The 25,941-nt window shown below is 33.6% G+C and overlaps 2 protein-coding genes across 4 annotated transcripts in view; both read right to left on the reverse strand.

The window, feature by feature from the left end:
* Positions 1–25,941, reverse strand: part of LOC139527492 (peroxisomal membrane protein 2-like) — a 53,417-nt gene that overhangs the window by 13,112 nt on the left and 14,364 nt on the right. Inside the window, exons 2-5 of one of the 3 annotated variants that reach the window (XM_071322982.1) lie at positions 18,569–18,676; positions 16,560–16,731; positions 14,859–14,978; positions 12,584–14,187 (exon numbers count right to left, since the gene is read on the reverse strand). The exons of 1 other annotated variant lie outside the window; for it this stretch is intronic. In XM_071322982.1, coding sequence (XP_071179083.1) covers positions 14,107–14,187; positions 14,859–14,978; positions 16,560–16,731; positions 18,569–18,676 — 481 coding nt within the window. In that variant the 3' untranslated portion in view covers positions 12,584–14,106. Of the gene's footprint in view, positions 1–12,583; positions 14,188–14,858; positions 14,979–16,559; positions 16,732–18,568; positions 18,677–25,941 lie in introns of those variants that run through there. One more of the 3 variants, XM_071322979.1, reaches the window with a different exon arrangement.
* On the reverse strand, positions 1,681–6,148 carry LOC139527468 (repetitive organellar protein-like). Its single transcript, XM_071322942.1, has 2 exons — positions 6,013–6,148; positions 1,681–3,666 (listed from the first exon to the last, which is right to left on the reverse strand). Exon 2 carries the CDS (start codon positions 3,661–3,663, stop codon positions 1,984–1,986), a length of 1,680 nt encoding a protein of 559 aa, XP_071179043.1. The 5' UTR covers positions 3,664–3,666; positions 6,013–6,148; the 3' UTR covers positions 1,681–1,983.

The raw sequence follows: 25,941 nt of genomic DNA on the forward strand, positions 1-25,941 counted from the left end.
TGGCCCAGTAGTTTCAGAGGAGAAGATTTTTGTAAAAGTTAACGACGGACGACGACGCCGGACGCCGGATGCCAAGTGATGAGAAAAGCTCACTTGGCCCTTTGGGCCAGGTGAGCTAATAATATTCAAGATAATAACCAAAAACAGCAAAATTTCCCTAAAATCACCTATTCAGGGACAGCAACCCAACAACGGGTTGTCCGATTCATCTGAAAATTCCAGAGCAGATAGATCTTGACCTGATAAACAATTTTACATCATGCCAAATTTGCTCTAAATGCATTCGTTTTCGAGTTATAAGCCAAAAACTACATTTACCCCTATGTTCTATTTTTAGCCATATCAGCCATCTTTGTTGGATGGCCAGGTCATCAGACACATTTGTTAAACTAGATACCCCAAAGATGATTGTGGCCAAGTTTGGATTAATTTGGCCCAGTAGTTTCAGAGGAGAAGATTTTTGTAAAAGATAACTTAAGATTTACGAAAAATGGTTAAAAATTGACTATAAAGAGCAATAACTCCAAAAGGGGTCAACTGACCATTTTGTTCATGCTAACTTATTTGTAAATCTTACTTTGCTGAACATTATTGCTGTTTACAGTTTATCTCTATCTATAATAATCTTCAAGATAATAACAAAAAACAGCAAAATTTCCCTAAAATTACCAATTCAGGGGCAGCAACCCAACAACGGGTTGTCCAATTCATCTGAAAATTTCAAGGCAGATAGATATTGACCTGATAAACAATTTATCCCATGTCAGATTTGCTCTAAATGCTTTGGTTTTTGAGTTATAAGCCAAAAACTACATTTTACCCCTATGTTCTATTTTTAGCCATGGCGGCCACCTTGGTTGGTTGGCCGGGTCACCGGGCACATTTTTTTAAACTAGATACACCAATGATGATTGTGGCCAAGTTTGGTTTAATTTGGCCCAGTAGTTTCAGAGGAGAAGATTTTTGTAAAAGTTAATGACGACGGACGCAAAGTGATGGGAAAAGCTCACTTTGCCCTTTGGGCCAGGTGAGCTAAAAAAAGGGGGAAAAGGGTTTCCAGGTTAATGGACAATTACTTAAAAACAGTGTAAGGTAGATAATTGAAACTCATTTGAATATCTCACCTGAACTTCTTTTAATTTATGTAGATTGGAAATTTGCCAATAACTTAAGTTTAATGAACTTCATTGGAAATTTGCTAATATAAAATGTTAAATTGGAGTTATCTTTCTTTGTCCCGAATGATTGTTCAATTTTTCTCATTTCAGATTTCAGAAATTAAATTTTTTTCAAATAATTTTGTTTATTGAGAGGATTAGTATTCAACAGCATAGTGAATTGCTCAAAAGCGAATAATTTTTTTTAAGTTCATGAGACCACATTCATTCTGTGTCAGAAACCTATGCTGTGTCAACTATTTAATCACAATCCAAATTCAGAGCTGTATCCAGCTTGAATGTTGTGTCCATACTAGTCCTGACCGTTCAGGGTTCGACCTCTGCCGTCGTATAAAGCTTTACCCTGCAGAGCATCTGGTCTAACTTAAACAGGAAACTACATGTGTTAGATACTATTGGTCTTGGCAACTGATTTGACCTGGTGTTATATGGAAATTAAACCCCCTTCAATTTTCCATATACCTGGGGTCAACAGAAAACTTTGGAAAACAAAAGGTCTGGAGTGGTGTAATTTTTAATCGAAGCCATTGTCCTATATTAGTTATATATAAAGTTGAATTCTTTGATTCACTGATTTTACATCATGCTGGCTAACAAATTGCACCTCATTATTTTAGTAGTATAGATTTTCGAGATGATGGTGAGATATTAACACAGGATATGTTCCCAAATAACTGATGACAGACACAACTATGTTTACTGATTCAGTATGATATTAAATAAATAGAAATAACAAGTTGTTGGTTAAAGTACATGTACAGTGTATCATAGTCAGGTGATATCATTGGACTCCTTCGTGTATATTTTATTCAGAAGATAAATTGAATTTTGCCAAGTCTTTGCCATAGTAATCACAAATAAAACCTGAAGACTCATTTTGTTTCAAACAAATACATCTAGGATTCTTCAGTCCATCACTAAGTAGTACTTTACTCTCCTTTCCATCTTTTGATATACATGATATAACTATTATTCTATGAGATCTCAAGTTTGCTACAATAATGTTACCATAAGTATCTGTACAAAGTCCTTCTGGTCCTGATAAATCCTGTTTATATTGCCAGATCTGTTTACCTGATTGATCAACACAGTATACTGCATTACCATCATAGTCACTATAGATTACTCTGTCATTACAATAAACAAGGTTACCCAGGCGTGATTTACACTCAACTTGTATTGACTTCAGTGTATTTCCTTCCAAGTCTATAATACGGATTTCATCTCTATCCAAACCTACAACAAGTGAATCATCTGATGATGATAATCCCCAGCATTCTTTGTCTAATGTGATAACTTTGGTTACTGTTTCATTCTCCATATTGAAGATCTTAATGGCGTTCTCAATGCAGGGATAAGTTATGGCAATAGTGTTCTGATTGATCTGTGTAACATTCCAGGCTTTACCAGGTATAGGTAAATGTTTCAGTAGTTTGCCATCAGGAGTAAGTAGGTGAACTTTACCCCACTCTTCCATTATTATAAGTCTTCCATCCATCAGACAAATCATGTGACTTATGATCTCCCTAATGTTGATCTTTATCTTTTTCTCAATGTTCATGGTCATGTTGTTTATGTTTGATTGTTCTTGTGATTCTACTTGTGCTTCCCTACTCACACTTGTCTCTTTATTCAAATCCATATCTGTTTTAACAACGGTTAATTTTCCTAAGGATCCTAACTTTTTTATTATCTTTTCTACTTCATTATTTTCCTCCATTTTGATGGTAAATTCTGTTGCCCTGTCGTCTTTTACCAGATCATCTATGTATCGTTGACATTGATGTACTTGTTGTTCAATCTGATGTACGCCTAGAAATGATTGGAGTTTTGAAATGTGTGGTATGACTGTATGTAACTGGTCTTGCATTTTCTTTAAGTTTTTCTGTTTTTCTTCAATTTCAGTGATTAAATCTGTTGCCTTTGATTTTTCTTCATTCAGGATGGTATCTGCCTTATTGCATATCTTCTTCTCTAGGTGGGTTAAATGTTTATCTATTTCGTTGCGTATTTTCACAATGAATTCTTTAATGCTTTCATATTCTTGTTCTCCTCTTTTAATGTTTTGTGATTTGTCATTTACAATTTTACCTAAGAGTTGTAAGATGGAGTTAATTTCTTTCTCTACAGATTCTTTAGATTTTTCGATTTTGGTTTTCTCCACAACGCTAGCTAAACTTTTTATCCCGGTACACTTTGAATGACTATTGGATATACATTCATCACAGCAAGGCATTAAATGACTTGGGCAATACAAGATGAGCTGTTGACCATGTTTGTCACATTGTGTTTCAATAACTTGGACAGATGGTTTATAACTTTTGATACCAATAATCTTATGATCACGTGTTCCTTTAGATCTTCTGTGATGACCAGAACATGTTGAACACAATCCTTCATCACAGTTGTAACACCAGATGTCAGCTTTAGAGTTTACTTTTCCTTCTAGACAAGGTCCACATGTAGTAGGTTTACTGGATGCCATGACCTGGAAATATCCAAGATAAAAGTTATATTGCTTTATTGTCAAGGTCAAAATAGTTAATGGTGAATGGATGGTGATACTTGGCCCGAAATGAAAAAAGTACAAAATTCAAAGGAGAAAATTAACACCCTGATTGATCATGTGTTGAACAAAATAATGAATGAAAGCAACTATAATGTACAACAAACTACAGTCTCTGAATGACAAGTTCGTGAATTAGGACTGGCATGTGTTGGATTCTTCAATGGTTGTCTTCAGTTGCTGTATATTGTATTTGATTATTATGCATTCACCCTATTGTCATGATTGTATTGGTCACTAGCTGTGCTTCTTGTTGATAAGATACAACAAAATTAATTTGAATTTAAAATTTTCAATCACACAGGTAACCAGGTGCTCCGCAGGGCGCAGCTTTATACGACCGCAGAGGTCGAACCCTGAACAGTTGGGGCAAGTATGGACAAAACATTCAAGCGTGATACAGCTCTGAATTTGGATTACATGGTTTTTTTACACAAAACAAATGTCAAGATTTTACAAATCAATTAAAGATTTCTTCTTCAAACTTTTTAAATCTAAAATTAAATAGTTGACACAGCATAGGTTTCTGACACAGAATGAATGTGGTCTAATGAACTTAAAATATTTTTTTTGCCTTTGAGCAATTCACTATGCTGTTGAATATTAATCCTCTCAAAAAAATGTTTGAAGAAATTTTATTTTTATTTATGAAATCTGAAATGAGAAAAATTTACCCCCCCTTTTTTTTCACATCCCCGTTTCCCTTTTTCCAAAACTGATATCAATTCAAATTTCTAATGGAGTTTGCAACAATAACTACTCTTTTAAATACATCATAAAATATTAAAATGTAAAATAAAGTGCTTGTTATCACTGAATGGTAAAGATTGGTTGGTAGTAAAAGTGAATATACATTGTTTATTGTATAAAACAATAAAAAAAACTTCATCAGCAACATTTTATATTGGCAAATTTCCAATGAAGTTATTTACATAAAGTTATTGGCAAATAAAAATAGAAAATGACATCATAGTCATGTCTGGCAAATGTCCAACATACATTATCTAAAAACATTTTAGATAAGATAAGGAAAAAAAGCTTCATCAGCAACATTTTATATTGGCAAATTTCCAATGAAGTTATTTACATAAAGTTATTGGCAAATAAAAATAGAAAATGACATCATAGTCATGTCTGGCAAATTTCCAACATATATTATCAACTTCTATTCTATACAAAGAAAGATAACTCCAATTGAAAATTAATTGCTATTGCACAATATTGTGCAATTAGATATTTCTTGCTATTGTGCAATACTGTGCAATTGAAAATTTCTTGCTATTGCACAATACTTGATATGGAATCCTGATTTGGACCAACTTGAAAACTGGGCCCATAATCAAAAATCAAAGTACATATTTAGATAAAGCATATCAAATAAGCCCAAGAATTTAATTTTTGTTAAAATCAAACTTAGTTTAATTTTGGACCCTTTGGACCTTAATGTAGACCAATTTGAAAACGGGACCAAAAATTAAGAATCTGCATACACAGTTAGATTCGGCATACCAAAGAACCCCAATTATTCATTTTTTGATGAAATCAAACAAAGTTTAATTTGGACCCTTTGGGCCCTTTATTCCTAAACTGTTGGGACCAAAACTCCCAAAATCAATACCAACCTTCCTTTTATGGTCATAAACCTTGTGTTTAAATTTCATAGATTTCTATTTACTTAAACTAAAGTTATTGTGCGAAAACCAAGAATAATGCTTATTTGGGCCCTTTTTTGCCCCTAATTCATAAACTGTTGGAACCAAAACTCCCAAAATCAATCCCAACCTTTCTTTTGTGGTCATAAACCTTGTGTCAAAATTTCATAGATTTCTATTAACTTAAACTAAAGTTATAGTGCGAAAACCAAGAAAATGCTTAATTTGGGCCCTTTTTGGCCCCTTATTTCTAAAATGTTGGGACCAAAACTCCCAAAATCAATCCCAACCTTCCTTTTGTGGTCATAAACCTTATGTTAAAATTTCATAGATTTCTATTCACTTTTACTAAAGTTAGAGTGCGAAAACTAAAAGTATTCGGACGACGACGACGACGACGACGACGACGCCAACGTGATAGCAATATACGACGAAAATTTTTTCAAATTTTGCGGTCGTATAAAAATGATGGATTCCATTGTTGATTATAAGTTTGAAAAATAAGATATATTTTTTTACAATCATGAATGTATGCAAATTTATAGGTTACATACACATTACTCTGCAATTTATACATAGTCATTGAATAAAATCAATAATAATTTAAAAAAATTACCTGTTGATGTTATGATGACAAAGGTTCACGTTCTTTTTCACCGTTTCTTCAATGTCAGCCAACCAGGAAGTTATTTAGGACATGTCTATGCCTGATTCAACTAATAAGTAAATATTTAAATGACGCAGAAAATAACTGATCCAAATGATAAAAGTTCAAAATAAATTTTAATCATAAGGTCATTAGTGGGGCATTATTTACATTTTCTGTTTACTATTTCTGATAAAAAAAATTAATCAACTGGATCAATGTCTCACTGCATTAAAAACAAAAATGAAAATATCAGTATAAAAGTTTTGAAAATTGAATAAATGCAAGTCATGTGATATAGGACTAAGTGTGATGTTTCTCTGATTTTAACCTTGTCTATTTTTAGAATCAATGTTTTCTATTCAATAACAATTGTTTCAGTTTAGGAATCATCCTATCAATAAATATTTCAATGAGCCGCACTAATAAAACTAAATAATTTTTGCCCTGCCTGTGACAAAACGAAAAGTCATTGTAATTTATTTCTTTTTTGCTAGAAAAAGGGATTAATATCTGGAGTCAGCATAAACTATTAGTAAATTGTATAAAGCTTAATATTTCAAAATGTGGAAGACCTAGATACTTCATACATTGTATGCAGATTCCGTATTTTACAAAGATTCTGTCTTTCATTTGTCCATTGTCATTGACCTGATTTTCAAGATTCAGTGACTGCTTGAAATATCAGTTATCAATGTTAAAGCTTCATGACTAGGTTCATTTAAACAATAGGTAAACAGTCAGGGGACTATACTGAAATAAGTGATTTTAAAATCACTTGTAACATAAATTGGATTTTTTCCTTTGATGTTTTTATGAAATAATTTGCTTAAAAAGAGTGGTGAGGGAAAACCATGGTATATTATATGCAAATTTATGTTGTACCATACTTTGCTAATTAAATATGCAACTCAACTAAAATCCAAAGGAAAAAAGGCGGAGCTTCAGCCATGGTATAACATATTCATTTTCATGTTATTCCATGGCTGAAGCACCACCTTTTTTTTTAATGTATCCGCCTCTAAAATATTTAGAAAACCGTAAAACGTACTAAAAGGTCAAGATCTTCATTTGTTTTCATTTTATAAGAAAAACCAATAAATTATGTGTACCACATTTTAAGAAACCTTTTTCAAACTATAGGATTGTTACGAATTCCCTTAATTTTGGAAACAATTACTAAATGTTTCTTCTTTCAGTTTTGAAAAAAAACAAATGTAAAACTATCATTTCCTTTGCGAAAATTCAAATAAATTTCGATGTAAAAAGGGGGGTACCTATAGAAAAAGGGATAAATATCAGCTACAAATATCTGTGAAAAAATATGATTTTTTTGCAATCAATTAGGGGGACGTACACTATCTACGCCCCCTGGATCCGCCACTGTTTAAATACATTGTGTTATCATTAAAATTGTGTTTTAATAAATAATCTTATAAAATAACGGAAGAAAAACATTTTTCAATCAGATGAAATTCTGTAAAATATATTATTAATATTAATTTGTATGATACATTGAAAACAAACAAAGAAAAACAATTCTTACCGTCATTAGAATAATCATTTAATCCTTGTCGCTGGAATCCGACATTTTTGTTTACCTCAGTCGGATGACATTATGAACATGATGAAATATTACCTGCTCATACAATCATAATCGGGGCGCAAAACTTAAAAAAAAATCGGGAAAATCCGACATTTTCTTTACTTTCTGCAAATTCAGGGGTTCAATTAATTATGTACATGAAATACACAGACGATCATACACGAAGCGCAAAAGTGACTTGCACTAGCTTCCATTTCATTGGATAAAACTGTAACATGATCAATTTATAATATTAGTTGAAGGTCTTGAAGCTGTCAATCATTTTATTTATATTACAAATTTTATATACCATGTGTCTTACTCATTAACATATTTAAACAAACTCCTCCTTCGGATTCGTTTGTTTAAATATGTTAACTCGTAAAAACCATGGTATATACATGTATAGTACTTATTCGAGTAGCAAATTTGAAGTTATGTCACAAATTGACGTTTTTTGTGATTTTGTAGTTTTACCAAAATTTTGAACATATAGGTTTAAATAATATCTTTTCATTAATAAAATTGAAAAAAATGAACTCTTTGCTTCTTTCATGTAGCAAGGTTTATGCCTTTGATGCTAACATTTATCTGTAAATTCTATTTTAGTTGAAAAAATGCTATAATAATGGCTTAACATAATGAATTGATACTTTCTTCACAGATTTTTCCAAGCAGTGGGAGTATTTTTCCTGTAAAGTTCAAGGTTTCATCTTTCAGATTATGATAAAATTTTTACTGTTAGAGGGTGTTGAAATTAGTGGGGGTTATTAAAATAATGATACTTAAATAAGTGATTTTTTTAAGGAAATTGAGGTATGATACTTAAACAAGTGATTTTAATGTCATTATCCTAGATTCAGAACAAGGTCATCACCTGACATGACCTGGTCATCCTAGACAACACAGATAATTAGTCCCTGAATCATTAGTATTCTATATTTAAAGCTATAATAAATTTAAATCACTTCTTCTAGTGATTAATTTGTACAACTTAAATAGGTGATTATTAAAGAAAGACAATTATTACTTCAAATATTTATGGAAATAATGTTACTAAAGTCAGTGATTTAGAAAATCACTCATTTAAGTAAGTCCCCTGACTGGTAAACTGTATTTGTGTTTGGATTGATTTTATATTGAAAAACATGTGTAATAATTTATGGTAATTGAAAAGGGTCTAATTGCTTCTTCAGGAGGACATCCAGCCATTTTTAAAAGAGGGAAGGGTGGGTTCCAACTCCATTTAAATGCATTGCTGGTAAAAAAAAAGAGGGGTTACAACCCTCAGGAACCAATCCCCCCACTGGATCCAACACTGATATGGTAAGATGACACCATACCTTGTGTATACAACAAAATGTTATAAAGTGTAAATCTCTGTCTTGCAGGTTTCATGTGACCTTGATCTATTTTTCACGATTTTCGGTTCAATTTACATTGTTATTTTTTTCATTTTTTTCAGTGTATCTGGTAGATTATAGGCAATTGGATATATGGAACTATTTAGAGTTATACATGTCTGTCTGGCAGAAAACTTATGACCTTGATTTCATTTTCAATGCTCAATCGTTTTTTTTTTTTGGTTTTGTTAAATGTTTCCAAGTACATTAATCAATAGGTCAACTATATTTGTTGAATGAAATGTTTGTAAGGTATGTCTGTATGGCAGGTTTCATTTGACCTTCACCTCCTCATTATTACTTGATTTTGGTAAAAAGCAGGCAACTTTGATTGATAATTGTCTAATTATATCATACCACATCTCCTAACTTTAATAAGACATTCAGGGTGTGCAAACTTGTTTAAACCTCAAGGACCAGTAGTACATGGGTGTTTTAGCCCAGATTTTAATGTATTTGTATTATCATCTGTTTCAGTCATGAACAGTCAGAGCTCAGACATAAAGTCGATGTTTGTTTTTGACTTAAAGAATTAAGTCAAAACATGTATTTAATATAAAAATGTGTTTTCAATTTTAGACTTATCTAAATCAGAAAATGACAGACTTGTTTAGGTCTATTTATGTTGATGATAAAACTTAATTTTACTTGGTGGCCAAATTAAAGTACACCACCTATGACAGCAAAACCTGTCTGAGAGTTCACAAGGACTTGAGCTATCTATATTTTATTATCTAATTGAACCCACCCCCAGTGAAAAATGGTAATTTTCCGTCTATTTTCCGATTTCAAAACGACCTTGAGAGGTGAACACCGACAAGACTGTGTTTTTTTGTCATTCAAGTATTACCCTATAGTTACAGTAGTCCATTCATGCTAGCTGGGAGTATATTGGAATTCAGTGTCTTGCTTGGGAATTATTATTGTCAAGTCAGGTCGGCCTAAATGTCCGTTTTTATGGATTTTTGACAAAACGGTGACCTAGATTTTACAGACTAGATTCCTATTGGCCATATTATACCTCGTTGTGTTCCTATACCACCTATGCATGCATATATGATAATAGTTTTTACCAACAGTCACTTCCAGTTACGTAGTGGCCATCAAAAGATGCCCACCCCCACCTGATTTTGGCTACTTTTCATGTTTTTCCGATTTTGAACTCTTAAACAGCTTTCAAAGTGCCAAATTTTCATGAACAGACATCTGAGAAGAGTTGATTGACCATGAACTGCTTGGTTGAAGTCCCTGCTATCATGACAGTTCAGTTGGGGCAGTTCAAAAAAAGTATGGAGGGTCATACGGGCCATCAAATAATGGTTGTCGCCATCACGCCTACAGGCGGGATTGTGGGTTAAAGGGTTTATATTGGAATGAGAGTTATATTTTATGATAATACATAACATATATAAAGGTTTAGGATGAACACGGATGCGGCCACTTTCATTTTTGACAAAAACCATCTGAAAAGTTACATTTTTTAACAAATTTGATAGATTTTTCATTTTGAGCTTGAATCGGATCGTTTTTAATGACTAAATCAGTTAAAATCTTTCACAAAAACTAACAGAATCAAATGAAATAGACACTTAAGTGTATCAAAAGAGGTCAAAATCTGTCGTCAGATGAACCTGAAATTTGAGGCCAAAATCGGTCCTTACCGGACCTACTCCTTTCATAGATTTCTATTTATTTAAACTAAAGTTATAGTGCGAAAACCAAGAAAATGCTTATTTGGGCCCCTTTTTGGCTCCTACATGTTATTCCTAAATTGTTGGGACCAAAACTCCCTTAATCTATCCCAATCTTCCTTTTGTGTTCATAAACTTTGCATTTAAATTTCATTGATTTCTTTTTACTAATATACTAAAGTTATTGTGCGAAAACCAAGAATAATGCTTATTTGGGCCCTTTTTGGCCCCTTATTCCCAAACTGTTGGGACCAAAACTTCCAAAAGCAATCCCAACCTTCCTTTTATGGTCATAAACCTTGTGTTTAAATTTCATAGATTTCTATTCACTTATACTAAAGTTATAGTGCGAAAACCAAAAGTCTTTGGATGCCGACGACGAGAGACAACGACGACGACGATGAGAGACAACGACGACGACAACGTAAAACCAATATACGACCAAAACATTTTCAATTTTTGCGGTCGTATAAAAATGTAACACTTAAAAAATTTCATGCGTTTAAGGGCTTTTCTGGAATAACCTCAAACCTAAACAATTGTGTTGAACAGTTAAAGCTGAAAGGAACTATAAGTATGAAAGGAGGTGAAAAATAATAGTCAATGGGACAATAATCCAAGATTCTAAAAAAAAATATACTCGAATTAGTTGTGTTGATTTCACAAATATCGAAACATGTATATTTTGTGCAATGTCAATTTTATCATAAAATTTGACTGATCACCATGGCAACAAACAATTACTACATTTGTATATTTTGCAAAATGTCTTGATTTTCCATCTTTATATTTCACTTTTGAAGTATAATTTGAAATGGAAAAGTATGTGCTCACCCAAGAGACAACTTTATATTTGGCAGATTGTGTAATAAATTGCTTCTATGAGCATAGCCTGATACAATCACAGAGGTTGAATCCTGAACAGCTGGGGCAAATTTGGACACAATATTCAAGCTTGATACTGTCTGAATTTGGATTGTGATCAAATTTTTGACATAGTATAGGTTTCTGACACAAAATAAATATCAAGATCTTACAAATTTATTGCGCAATACTGTGCAATTAAAGATTCTTTTTGAAATTTTAAAATTTTGAGAAAAAAAATTTGAACCCCTTAAAAAAATTGAAAACACCCCCCAAACTTTTTGAATCCCTCCTTTGAACAACTACCCTTATACTCAATCACAGCCTTTCCTTTGTAGTATTGAACCTTGTAGTCCAATTTCAGAGAGATCCATACTCTTAAACACAAGTTATGTCTGGAAACTAGAAAAAAAGCTTCTTTTTGGCCCTTAATTCCTGCATGAATTGGGCAATTACCCCCAAACTCAATCCATGCCTTCCTATTGTGATATGGATCTTTGTGATACAATGTCAGAGTGAACCATACACTTACACACAAGTTATTGGCCAGAAACTACAAAAAAGCTTGTTTTTGGCCCCTTTTGCCCTTAATTCCAAAACTGTTGGCACTGTAACCCCCAAAATGAATCTAAACCTTCTATTTGTGGTATTAAATATTGTGGTATAATTTCAGAGCAATTGAAATACTTATACACAAGTTAATATCCTGAAAGTAGAAAAATGCCTGTTTTGGGCCCCTAATTTTAAAACGGTTGGAACCATCATCCTCAAAATCAACCACAACCTTCCCTTTGTGGTATTGAACCATCTTATTAAATTTCATAGAGATCCATTCACTTTTAAAAACTAAAGTTATTGTCCAGAAACCAAATGTGTCTTCGGATGACGCAGACAACTCTATCATACCATTATACGATCCCAAAAAATTTCTTGCAATCATAAAAGGCTATATATACTTCATTACAAATAAGGACAATTATAATACTTACAATAAAAAAGTCATAAAATAGTATTTATTTTAAAATCATATCAAAATCAACAATAACAAAGACAACATATAGTTATGTTTACATTCTAATGCATTCCACAAACAATGTGGTCACAATAATCATATGAAATACATAGTTATATGTTGATATAGTTCAATTACTAATCATCATTCTGATTACATAAAGTTTTTCTTGGAGCATCTCAAAGTTTTAAATTTTGTGAAAATAAATAAAATAGTTATTGAAGGATATGCATGTTAAAATGCATTTTTCGAACTCACAAATAAAGTGTCTGTCTGTTGCAATACTGTGTATAGCTTACATGTAAAAATGAGGAAAATATGTCACATTTGAGATGCCCCTAAGCAAAGAGAAATAACTCTTTTTTCATATATTACTACACCCATTATGTTTATTTCAGCCATTTTCATATTTTTTTCTAAATTTCATAGTATCATGGATGAATTCAATTCTGTTTCACATAGATGCTTAAAAAGTAATGACAATATTGGCAATAAACAAACACCCAAATGATGTAAAGAGTTATCTCCCTTTTTACATTCTACCCCTTAACAATATTTCTTTATAGTTACGGTTCATACATACAATACCTTACATACATTTCTATTATTGAAATACTCAACATTCTTTCAACACTTCTATCAGCTTACAATAACTTAATAAATTTAAATAAGTCTTCAACAGAAGACATTTTATCACTAAAAAATAAATTATTGTTAACTAAACCACCTAGAATGCATTTGTTTGGTTACATGAATTCGATGAAAAATCTAAGCAAACAAAAAGGATGAACTATGTGTAAAGCTCCAATCGAGAATTGCAAATTCTCCTTTGATAAATTTAGAAATTATTTAAAATAATAAACGAAGGCAACCACTACAGAGGATGCAGAATAAACAATGATCATATCTCATCTTACTGAACTTTTACAATCGGTTTTAAGAAGAAAAAATTCTATATTCTATTAATCATAGTTTTAAAAATAATGTGTAAGTAAAATTAATTTCCTATTATAGACAATATGCATCAGACCCAACTCCCTCTTGAGAGTTTCCTAATATTTTAGATATTTTAAAAATCTTTGGTCTTAAAACTTCACTAGATACAAAGCACCACCTTATATGACATTTTTACAGGCTAAAATGGTCAATACTACATGATTAATATTTGCACATATTAACTTTTTACAATGGTCAATCAGTTGATCAACTACATATCTTGTCACTCGATAAGATTGGTACTGTAAGCTAGTTATTTATGCAGAGTTTAAATTTCAGTTCATTTTTATTACTAATACTTTTTAATGGCTTCAGGATCACTTTTATGAAAGGATCATTATGAGATATTTCTCAATTTATTTATTTGAATAACAAACAAGAGTAAATCATTCATTAAAATTTCAAACTTTAAGTTCTTATGTTTAAGTTAACATTATACAAATTTCTTTAAGTTCTAATTGTCATATTGTTTTCTGTTTACGCTGTAACCAATGCAACAATTGTCTTTTTGTTTCACTGTGCTAACTGTCTTCTCTTAACTGCCACAATGACCGACCAAACCAAAGCTACTGCATTGCCAAATAATACACGGTACTGAAAAATAAAATATACAGAATATATAAAATACCTAATTGTAATGAAAAATATTAAATGGAAGACATCAAATATGTGTTACCAAATAAAACATGGCAACGAAAAACAATTTCAAAGATATATCAAACTTGCATAACAAAATAATACACAGTACTGAATAAAATGTATAGAAAAATACCACCTGCCTTAATATCAAATAAAACTTGGTATTGAAAAATATTTACAGAATAAATTAAACCTGATTTACCAAACAATACTGGAAACGCTACTGATACATGGTACATTGTACTAAATAAAACTATTGACTCCAATGTCCCTAAATAACTTATCAAACAAAGTTTTCATACATTCTTTAAAAATAAAGATAAAAAAATCCATTCACAATTTCACCTCGCCTCAAGCAAATTGTTTTACAATTCATTTCAGCCTTTTATAGCTGACTATGTAGTATGGGCTTTGCTCATTGTTGAAGGCTGTAGCAGTGACCTATAGTTGTTAATTTCTGTGTCATTTGGTCTCTTGTGGAGAGTTGTCTCAATGGCTATCATACCACATCTTCTTTTTATACCAGCTTAGCAGTCATTGAAATAGACTCCGGCTAATCAGATACCCAAAAAGTATGTGCATAAACCAAAATGAGGAAGACATATTTTTAACATTGAAATATTTACCTTCAGAGGTACATAGTTTACATTAATAAACTGGAACACGGTCCAAATCTGCCAGTTCATCTTAAGTATTGGCCAGAAAGTTTCTTTGATCTTTGCAATAGCTGCCTCATGCCCTGAACCCTGTATAAACAAAGCAGGTTACAAATAAATAATAAAATATTTACTGTCTCATGCCCTGAACCCTGTATTAATATAGAAGGATATAAATAATATTGAACAATAACTGCAATTCCTTGTAATATTAATAATCTTTACTTTTTTTCAATGCTACATGTTTGTATTGTTTATTATCCCTATTTTGTGCATTTTCTTTTTTTGTGATAATTTTCATATCATGCTACTCGCTTGAGATGGAAAATTATTGCTAGAAACTAAGCATGTACGTGGCGTTGCTAACGAAATTGACATGAAATTGACAACGTCGTCATAGGTAAAATAGCGATAAAAAGATTATCATTGTTCATCTCAACTCGATTGCCTTTCTCGCTTTCGCCGTCCCGGCTCAAGCGAGAAGATCAATCTCGTTGAGATGATCACCGATTATCTATAAATATCTATCGTTTTGTCATTATAATATGTCTGTCTGTTTGTTTGTTTTGTTTTGTTTATTTAGTAACAATCCTATTGTTTGGATTTTTTTTATAAAATTCTTATTCTCTTATTCTGTAATATGAATGAAAAGAGATGCGAGGTATATGTCAATGAGGCAGCAAACCAAGGACACAAACAAATCATTAAACATCAACAGTTGCTTTTCAACAATAGATGATATAGAATAAGCAATATAAACAATGCCATCAGGGGTGGATCCAGTCATTTTAAAAAGGGGGGTTCCAGCAATATGCTCCCATTCAAATGCATTGATCGGCCAAAAAAAAAGAGGGGGTTCCCCCAGAACCCCCCCCCGCCGGAAAGTAAACATCAGTATGTTGATGGTTTTCTGAAACTAAAGAAGAAGACCCCCTGGATCCGTCAATGGCCATTAACAGTGCAGGAATATAAACAATGTCATTAACAGTGCAGGAATAGAAACAATGTCATGAACAGTGCAGGAATAGAAACAATGTCATTAACAGTGCAGGAATAGAAATAATGTCATTAATAGTGCAGGAATATAAACACTGTCATTAACAGTGAAGGAATATAAATAATGTCATTACCAGTGCAGGAATACAAACAATGTCATTAACAGTGAAGGAATAGAAACAATGTCATTAACAGTGCAGGAATACAAACAATGTCATTAACAGTGCAGGAATAGAAACAATGTTATCAACAGTGAAGTAATATAAACAAAAATGTGTCCCAAGTACACGGATGCCCCACTTGCACTATCATTTTCTGTGTTCAGTGGACTGTGGAATTGAGGGAAAAACTCTAATTTGGCATTAAAATTAGAAAGATCATATCATATAGGGAACATGTGTACTAAGTTTCAAGTTGATTGGATTTAATCTTCATAAAAAAATACCTTGACCAAAAACAGTGAAGGAATATAATCAGTGCTTTAACAGTGCAGGAATATAAACACTGTCATTAACAGTGCAGGAATATAAACAATGGCATTAACAGTGCAGGAATATAAACACTGTCATTAACAGTGCAGATATATAAACAATGTCATTGACAGTCCTGGTGTCTGTTGTTCAACAGTGTTATATAAATACAATTTGTAGATTCATTTAATATATATATTATTACCTCCAGCATTGTAACTGCATATAAAAAGAGGAGTATAAATGGAGGTGCAAATATAAATCTGTCAAATACAACTCTCTTGATTCCATCAAATGTGGCTGATTCTTTCTTCTTTGGTATCAACTTGTCCATCCATATGTAGAAATAATGTATCAATGGTCCACTTACTGCAAAGCTACAATAAAGTGTAGAAATAATGTATCAATGGTCCACTTACTACAAAACTACAATACAATGTAATGTAGAAATAATTCATCAATGGCAAACATACAACAATAATACTATGAAGTGAAGAAAATATGCATCAATCAGTACTAGTGGCAGATGATTCATCATTGGTCCTAAAATAATACCACAATAAACTAGAAATAAAACTTTTATGCCACAATTTATGTTTGTTTGATGGAGACATCTTATACTTTCAGGTATTTCACATCAACTTTTTACGGTAATATTCTTTACAAAGCACAAAAAAATGTCAGCATTCACCTCAAAATCTAACAAAACCTTTAAACAAACAGATTTATTAAGAAGGAATATAGTTACAATACTGTGGTCAGGTCATTAAAGATTGCATATTTTTGCTTTAATATTGATTCACTTATAGGGTCTTTGCATTGGAAATAAACACATTTATTCTAAGACAAGTTGTTGGCATGTTATGGGTAACGTTCTTTTCATATATTTTATGATGGTATAATATTATACTAAGTCTAAACCCCTAACGGGAGGGATTGTGCTTCATATTCATATGATGAAGACAATCTTTCAATCAGTTAAATTGAGGTCTGGAGTAGTCCTATGATATAAGACTCTGCATGTTCATATCATTTACATTCAACGTTTTTTATCGGATATTTTTTTTTACTATCAATGTTGACCCGCAGATTCAACATTGATAGTAAAAAAAAAATATCCGATAAAAAACGTTAAATGTAAATGATATGAACCTGCAGAGTCTTATATTATAGGACTAAGGTCTGGAGCTGGCATGTCAGTTATATAACTACTAGTAGATCTTTGTTAATTTTTGTATCATTGTCATTTTGTTTAGTTTCTATTGTTACCTATTCTGACATCGGACTCAGCATGCTTACACTTCTTTTAAACTGAGTTTTACTGCGCATATTGTTGTGTTTGTTTTTTGCGTCTGTCCCAAGTCAGACCTCTGGCCTTTGGTAGTCTTGTATGATTTTTAATTTTAGTTTCAGAGTTTAGTATGACGTCCATTATCACTGAACTAGTATAGATTTTTGTTTAGGGGCCAGCTGAAGCATGCCTTTGGGTGAGGGGTTTTCTCGCTGTCTTGAAGACCTATTGGTGGACTGCGGCAGAGTGAGTGTTGTCCGCTCTTTGATCTGGTTGTTGTCTCTTTGACACATTCCCCATTTCAATCTGAATTTTGTGTCATCAATGTTTTTCTATGACTTTTTCCTTAAAATGGAATTTATAATTAAATGTATACAAGGAATGACTAATATTTTTTCTGTGGTTTCAAAATTATCTTAAAAATGTGGTACTCAATTTTATATGACTCGCTACACAGGTTATGCAATGAGCACCACATTTTTAATGTTATTTCTTCATAGAGAGAAAAAAATATTACAGTCCTCCCTTTTATAGTACTGACCTAAAGGAGGCATAAGCAGTCACACTTCACAAGGTCAAGGCTATTTTTCCACCATTTTGTTGGTTAGGGATAATCCTAAATAGTACTCACCTTAAGGAGGCATAAACAGCCACACTTCACCAGGTTATTTTGCCACCAATTTGTTGGTTAGGGACACTAGTCATCTAGTACTCATCTAAAGGAGGCATAAGCAGCCACCCTTTGTCAGGCTATACTTCCACCATTTTGTTGGTTAGGGACAATAGTATTCACACAAAGGAGGGATAAGTAGAAGCTATTTTTCCACCATTTTGTTGGTATGGGACAATAGTACTCACCCAAAGGAGGGATAAGAAGAAGCTATTTTTCCACCCTTTTGTTGGTTAGGGACAATAGTACTCACCTAAAGGAGGCATAAGCAGCCACACTTCGCCAGGCTATTTTTCCACCATTTTGTTGGTTAGGGACAATCAATTGTGATATGATGTTACCAATGGCCGACACCGAAGAACTGAAAAAAATACAACATAATAAGCTCTTCTTGTTTCTTTTTAATATGTTGGTAACATTACGGTATGTCATGTAGGGATGTTAATAGCTTACCATCCAACAGTACAGTATGGGTTTTGCTCATTGGTGAAGGTCCTATGGTACATACATGTATATGTGTATCTTGTATATGTAAATGGTGACTTTTAGTTTGTAATAATTATGTACGTCAGTTAGTCTCTTAGACGTTGTAAGATGACCAGTAGATGTTTGTCTCATTTGAAATCATACCATATATCTTGTTATTTACATATTCATGATATCAGCTGTTTATCCTGAAAATACCATCAAACTTAGACTGGGGTTTTGGAGATTTTGAATCAATAGTTGGTCTAATTGGGGTCTAAGCGTGACGCTGGATTGCTGATTTGTTGTAAGCGACTAAGCGTGACATGTCAAAGTCAAATTATTGTGCCGTGAAAACGGGAAATGATGTCTAGCGGGACATGGGAAATTACAAAAAAATGAGAATTGCTTACATACATAGTATAAGCGTGATACTGGAATCTGACAAAACAGTAAGCGGGATCCGGGATCAGAACCCCCTCAATAGTGACTCTTCAGTTATTTTCATGGGATACAAACATTTGAAAAAAATGCCTGTATTCGATTATGATTCTGATGACATGCATTGAATCATTGAGTTTTCTTTATTAGTCATGTTAGTCATTTTAGTTTTTATGTTGTACTGTTGCTCCAATATGTCCTAGGGAAAGGGTTAGCATCAATGTTTAACTCTACCACATTGACATTGTATCTGCCTATCCTTAGTCAGGAGCCTGTAATTCAGTGGTTTTTGTCTGTTGCTGTACATTCATATATCGCATTTGTTTTTTTTTCATTTATTGAGTTGTAAACATTTGTCATTTCGTGTCTAAATAATTTGCTACATATATGAGGTATGGTGAAATGAAGCATCATATGATATTCACAAAATAAAATCACTGTGTAATGGTTATTTGGTCTATCATGGCCTTTACCTCAGTCAGACCTCAGACATAAACAAGTCGATTTTTGTTTTTGACTTAAAGAAGTTAAAACATGTATTTTTTATAAAAATGTGTTTTGAATTTTAGACTTATCTACCGGTATGCAAGATTAGAGGATAAAGATAAAAATTACAGGTCACCGTACGGCCTTCAACAATGAACAAAACCCATTCTGTATTGTAAATGTGAAATAATTCATAAGTGAAAACCAATGTCTAATTGTTAATATATATTTACTTGTAAACCACTAAGTTGGCCACCCAACAACCCAACTTGACCAATATAAGACATTAACATATATGCAACTTTCTATTAATCTGACATTAAAAATTTGACAGTTGATAATATTAATACATTTGTCATTGTATATTTTGTATTTTCAGGGTACCAAGTGAGAACTGTAAAGTCAGTGATGTCAAGCAGTGTGTGGATATGTACTCTATTCCTTTATTCCTTCATGAAAAAAAAATAATGATTTTTTTGCCTGTGCAAATTCCTTAAAGTATTGTAATATTTCTACGATGTTGAATAAAAGGTCAAGAAGTCTTCAAGGGCATACCATACAGTTTTGATCCTGTATTTACAGTTTGATGAAAATTCCAATATAGGCTATTTTTTGCCTGATTAAATCAAATATGTAATAAAAAAATATAACCACCATGTGCTACTTTTTGAGTTAAATGAGGTCGAAATTTTGTTTATTACCTCCCGAAGTTCCTGTCTGTCATTTGTTCATTGACATCTTTTTCAGGGTTCAGTAATGGCTTGGAATTTGGGGATATGAGTAATATACTTGGTATATGGCTTCCTTGCAACGTCTATACATCTATCAGACATGGTTCACCTGACCGTATCTTCATTTCATAGATGAGTGATGAAGGTTAAAGTGTGGTGGTCAAGTCTGTATCCCAGATACTTTCGTATAAGCAATAGGTCAAATATATTTGGCGTAAAGAAGGATTGTAATGTGTAAAATGTCAGATACACAGGTTTCATCTGACCTTAACCTTTATTTAATGGTTCTTTGAACAATGTTTAGTTTTTGTTGTTTGGTCTTTTTCTGGTGTACTATAAGCAATCAGATGATTGTAAAGTGGACATGTCTGTCTATTTGGCAGGTGTCATATGACCTTGACCTTATTTTTATGGTTCAGAGGTCAATGTTACTTTTTTCATGTTATCCCAGTTTATCAGGTACATTAAGAAATTGGTCATCTGTATTTGGTGTATGTAATTATTATATATGTTCTACTTGTCTATCAGGCAAGGTTCATCTGACCTTGACCTCATTTTCATGTATTATTAGTCAATTTTCAGTTTTCATGGCATTGTCTGTAAATCAGATACTAAAAGCAGAAAGTCGACTGTATCTTGTGTATACAAGAATTGTAAGGTGTATTATGTCTGTCTGGCAGGGTTCATCTGACCTTGACCTCATTTTCATGCATCATTAGTATTCATATTGTCGTCTGATAAATGTCATGCTGATTATCAGGTGGACAGTTTTCTCTGCATTCAAACAGTTATTGTTTGGACCTATCCTGGTTTTCATACGACCGCAGAAATTGAAAATCTTTTGGTCGTATATTGGTATCACGTTTGCGTCGTTGTCGTCGTCTTCAGAAGACATTTGGTTTTTGCACTCTAACTTAAGTAAAAGTAAATAGAAATCTATGAAATTTAAACACAAGGTTTATGACCATAAAAGAAAGGTTGGGATTGATTTTGGGTGTTTTAATCCATATACAGTTTAGGCATTAGGGGCAAAAAAGGGCCCAAATAAACATTTTTCTTGGCTTTCGCACAATAACTTTAGTATAAGTAAACAGAAATCTATGAAATTTTAACATAAGGTCTATGACCACAAAAGGAAGGTTGGGATTGGTTTTGGGAGTTTTAGTCCAAACAGTTTAGGAATTAGGGACCAAAAAACAGGGTTCTTCGATATGCTGAATCTAACCATGTATCTAGATTTATGATATTAGGCCCGGTAATCAAATTGGTTCACAGTAAGGTCTAAAAGGTCCAAAATTTAACTTTATTTGATACCATCAAGAATTGAATTCTTTGGGTTCTTTGATATGCTGAATCTAACCATGTATTTAGATTTAGAATATTGGAATATCACAAAGGGATGGTAAGAATTGTCTTTGGGAGTTATGGTTCAAACGGTTAAGGAATAAGGTGCAAAAAAGGGGGGAAAAGGGTTTCCAGGTTAATGGACAATTACTTAAGGTCAAGTAACAGTAAATGAACGCTGTCAAGGAATCCGCGAAATATTGCGACGTTATGTACGAATTACTTCCCTTTGACTAGATTTTGCAATGTTAAAATTTCACCCAGCGACTTTTCGATGGGACGTCAACGGTAAATTTGACGGAAAAAATGTTACTTCTAGGAGAATGAACTTGTTTTTCTAAAATTTAAAATTTAAAATTAATATGAAAACAGTCATGAAGACGATCTTCAAAATGAAAATAAGGTGTTTGACTGGCGTCAGGGACGTAGGGTGGTAGAGTTTGTATATCTGCCGACCAAAACAAGTGTGAAAACTGTTGCTCACTACGATTCCTACAGGTATCGGGACTGTTCGCCCTAATAACATGTTCGCCCTGGGTACGTTCGCCCTGAGTTCGTTCGCCCATAGAGTCCGTTCGCCCTACTTAAAAAATCAGGGCGAATGGACCCTGGGCGAACAGGAATCAGGGCGAACAGATACCAGGGCAAACGTGAATCAGGGCGAACGGACCCAGATTCATTTCTACATAATTGTGATGAGAAAAAACAGTGTGGTCTCGGATTGATTGATTGATTGTTGGTTGCTTAACGTCCAGTGGCAAATATTTCATGCATATTCAGGACGAGTGTGGTCTCGGAAGTATTCTATATGTAGTAGGTCAAAACTGTCCTTACAAAAACCAAGGATTTGTATAGTAGTCCGGCCGATCGGTGAAAAAATTGCTCAAATAATGAGGAAAGCACCAATTTTTGCATGATGGTACATTTTTGTGTACTGAGCAATATTAGCTATGGACCCATCCTCAAAATTCAATATGGCGGCCTATTTCAAGACGGCTGCCGTACGTTCTAAAATATTTTCCAGTATTGCACAAACCAAAGTGGATTTGGTGCTGGGTGCACAAAAATATTTGAATGACTTGGTGTACTTAGCAATATTTTGTTTTGTTCTATTTTTGAAATACAAAATGGCGGCTATTTTCAAAATGGCCGCCTTGAAAAATAAGCAAATATTCATTATTGAGAATTGACCTGAATATAAGCATTTTATTGATGTATAGTGTCATTTGGTATCTGTCCCAGTTCTGTCCTTTCTGATTTTGCCTTGCTTGTCATTTCATACACAAAGTAGTAGCTTTCATAAAAAGCTGCAGTAGTAGCTTTCATTAAAAGCTGCACTATTTGTTGTCTTGGGTCACACATAAAAGCTGTAATTTGGGATTTATCTGCCTTCAGATATTATTCAGTGCCTATCTTATCTCTTGGTCGCAATATTTTGCAATTTGAGATATTAAACTGAATTGAGAATCAGTTAAACACATATCAGTGAAATGGCAGGAATTGAGGACAACAAGGACAAGAACATTGAAATGGCAGAAACTAAATCACTTGGTGATATTGAGAAACACACAGCTGAAGACGCTTTAACAGAGGACAGCTCAGAAATGACTATTAAACAATTGTACCAAGAATATTTAACAGATAGAAAATCAAATGCTAAAAGAACAGTTGATATTTACCGCAATATAAAACAGAAAAGAAGCGCGAATATATAAAATATGTGTTGGTCTCATTACGTTTCAAGCTGAACAGAAAGAGGCAATGAATATCAATAACAAACAGGTGAAAGCAATATCTCAGCAACTTCAGTAGTCTGAAGACAGGATAGACCACAAGGCTAGTAATAATTGCTTGGCGGAATTGATGGTCAGACCAATAAGATATTCAATGTTGTGGTGAGACGAATGGACAAGCTGACAACAACTGAGGAAGGAGACACAGTTCTATTTCAAAGTGCATTTGAACAGCAGGGTACCTTCCAACAACTGGCATCTGTTGTGAATGAATCAGTGGACAATCGAAATAAAGAAGTTAATATTTACTGCAATGGACACATCATCTAAGCCAAAATTTGACCTTAGCCAGTACAACGCAAGTTTACCAAAAGTACACATCAAAATCCATGTCGTGGATCTTTCCACAATTGTAGTTCGCATGAACCATAAACCGTGCCAACTCTGTTGAAGGTGTCTTCGCCTTAAGTCAAAAGTCCTATGTCAGGGCCCTTGGCCCTGCATGAGACAGTTCAAATTATTCAACAACAATCTCCATTTAAGAACATACTATAAACCTCTAGTACTAATCAAGGATACCAGCAAAAGGCTTATGTGTCTTCTTACGCACACTAACCATCTACTATGAGTCAATAATATTTGGTTTAGATCAGCACACCATTACAGAAACAATTAGCTGCAAATGAATTCTATCAAGTTTCTCCAATGTTGAATGCAGTGCCTACTTACGGTATCATCCCCGTCGAGTCAATGGCAAATCCCACATTTATCACTCCAATTATGACAACCTCGTCCGCTTCTGGAGCTCTAATATGCTTCCCATAACATCAAGTTGGCTCCATTGACCGATCTAGGAAAGGGCAGAGGAAAGAAAAAGAGTGTGACAACACCTCTTCTTCAGACTCTTCACTGGAGAGAGAATATACCATGTGGCAAGAAAATCTTTGAGAAAGGGACCGGAGCCGAAGCCCACAGCTGCCACAAATTTAAAAACTCAATTGAAGAGGATCCATCTCTTGGGAGGCGCTCATTTACCAATTTGAACGAACTGCCAGTAGATGACAATGGGAAATCAGGAAAAATGTGTGTAGGCCCCAGATTGCCAGGCCGATGTTGGCTTTGAGTACGATCGCATGGTAAACACAGATGATGATTCCAAGGCCTTAAAAAACATTCATTTGGAACAGCGCTTCAGCAAGGAAGACGATCAAACCAGATTGCAACCAAAACATTCCGTCGAGGATGTAAAGACAAAGAATTTTCAAGGCATGTAATGGAGAGGAACCTAGAAACATTCAACAAGGCGTTAAAACACGTGAAAACCTCAAAAGCAAACCAGATGGCGATATATGGATAAAAAAGTGCCAATTATGACCATCGACCACCGTTAAAGAAAATATGAGCAGTCCTTTGGATTATGAGTTGCATAACCTCACACTGGATTGGCCGATCAATATAATCTCGGTTCTTCTGATAAAAAAATCATGGAAGATAACCAGTTCAATGGAATATCACCTGATCAATATAAACATGGAAGATCTATTGAGCAATACAATCGCGGTAAATCGGCAGATAGAAGTACATCCAAGCTTAATGACTATCGATCAGTAACACCCCCACTAAGCTAGAGATCATATAGTCCCTAAAGACAACGGTTAGCATCTCCACGGACAAACTCCAGAAATCCCGAATATTTCAGACAACGGTCACCTTCACCAGGATACGGAGCAAATCAAAGTGTAACCTCAACAATGGAGCAAAGGGTCGGGCCAGTAGGACAACTCAAATTCCAAAGTCTATTGGCAATGAAACATCATCTTATCACACAATCGAACAGAGGCCCACTGCCTCGTCCAATATTGTCATCAGACGAACCATTTGAAAGAGCTTAGTAGTACGAGGTACTACACATGACCAGAATGTGAGCATGATTGTGGACACTGCTGCAATGATAACATTAGTAAATGAGAAATTAATTCCGGTAGAAAATTGAGATTTGGAGAACGTAACGCTACGTGGTGAGGTTAACAGCTTGTTATCGAGAAGATTATAAGGAACGACTCTCGACATTAATAGAGTAAACATACAATGGGATGTGTGCAAAGAGCCATTAACAGACGATGTTATAGTTAGGCTAGTTATTATGGACACACTGATCGCAGTGATAAACCTGAGTAGTCCCACAATTACCATTAACAATAAAGAGATAAATGCGTCATTTGTTAATAGTGGAAACGAGATTTTAACTCAGCTAGTTTGCATAAAACGAACCATCACAGTTCCACCAAATTCAAACATGACTGTTACCATTAAGACTAATAAAAGTGCTGACCAGGAGTGCATTTTAGGACCATGCTCGCTGAAATGTTGCAAATTGGTTACGCACGTAGTTGGAAAAGGAAATAGTTGCCCCTTAACCATTTTAA

Source organism: Mytilus edulis, chromosome 6 (genome assembly GCF_963676685.1).
Source record: "Mytilus edulis chromosome 6, xbMytEdul2.2, whole genome shotgun sequence".
Classification (NCBI taxonomy): Eukaryota; Metazoa; Mollusca; class Bivalvia; order Mytilida; family Mytilidae; genus Mytilus; species Mytilus edulis.

Bases quoted from the DNA above. Each gene is read 5' to 3' on its own strand.
- LOC139527468 (XM_071322942.1), bottom strand. From the start codon at position 3,663: ATGGCATCCAGTAAACCTACTACATGTGGACCTTGTCTAGAAGGAAAA.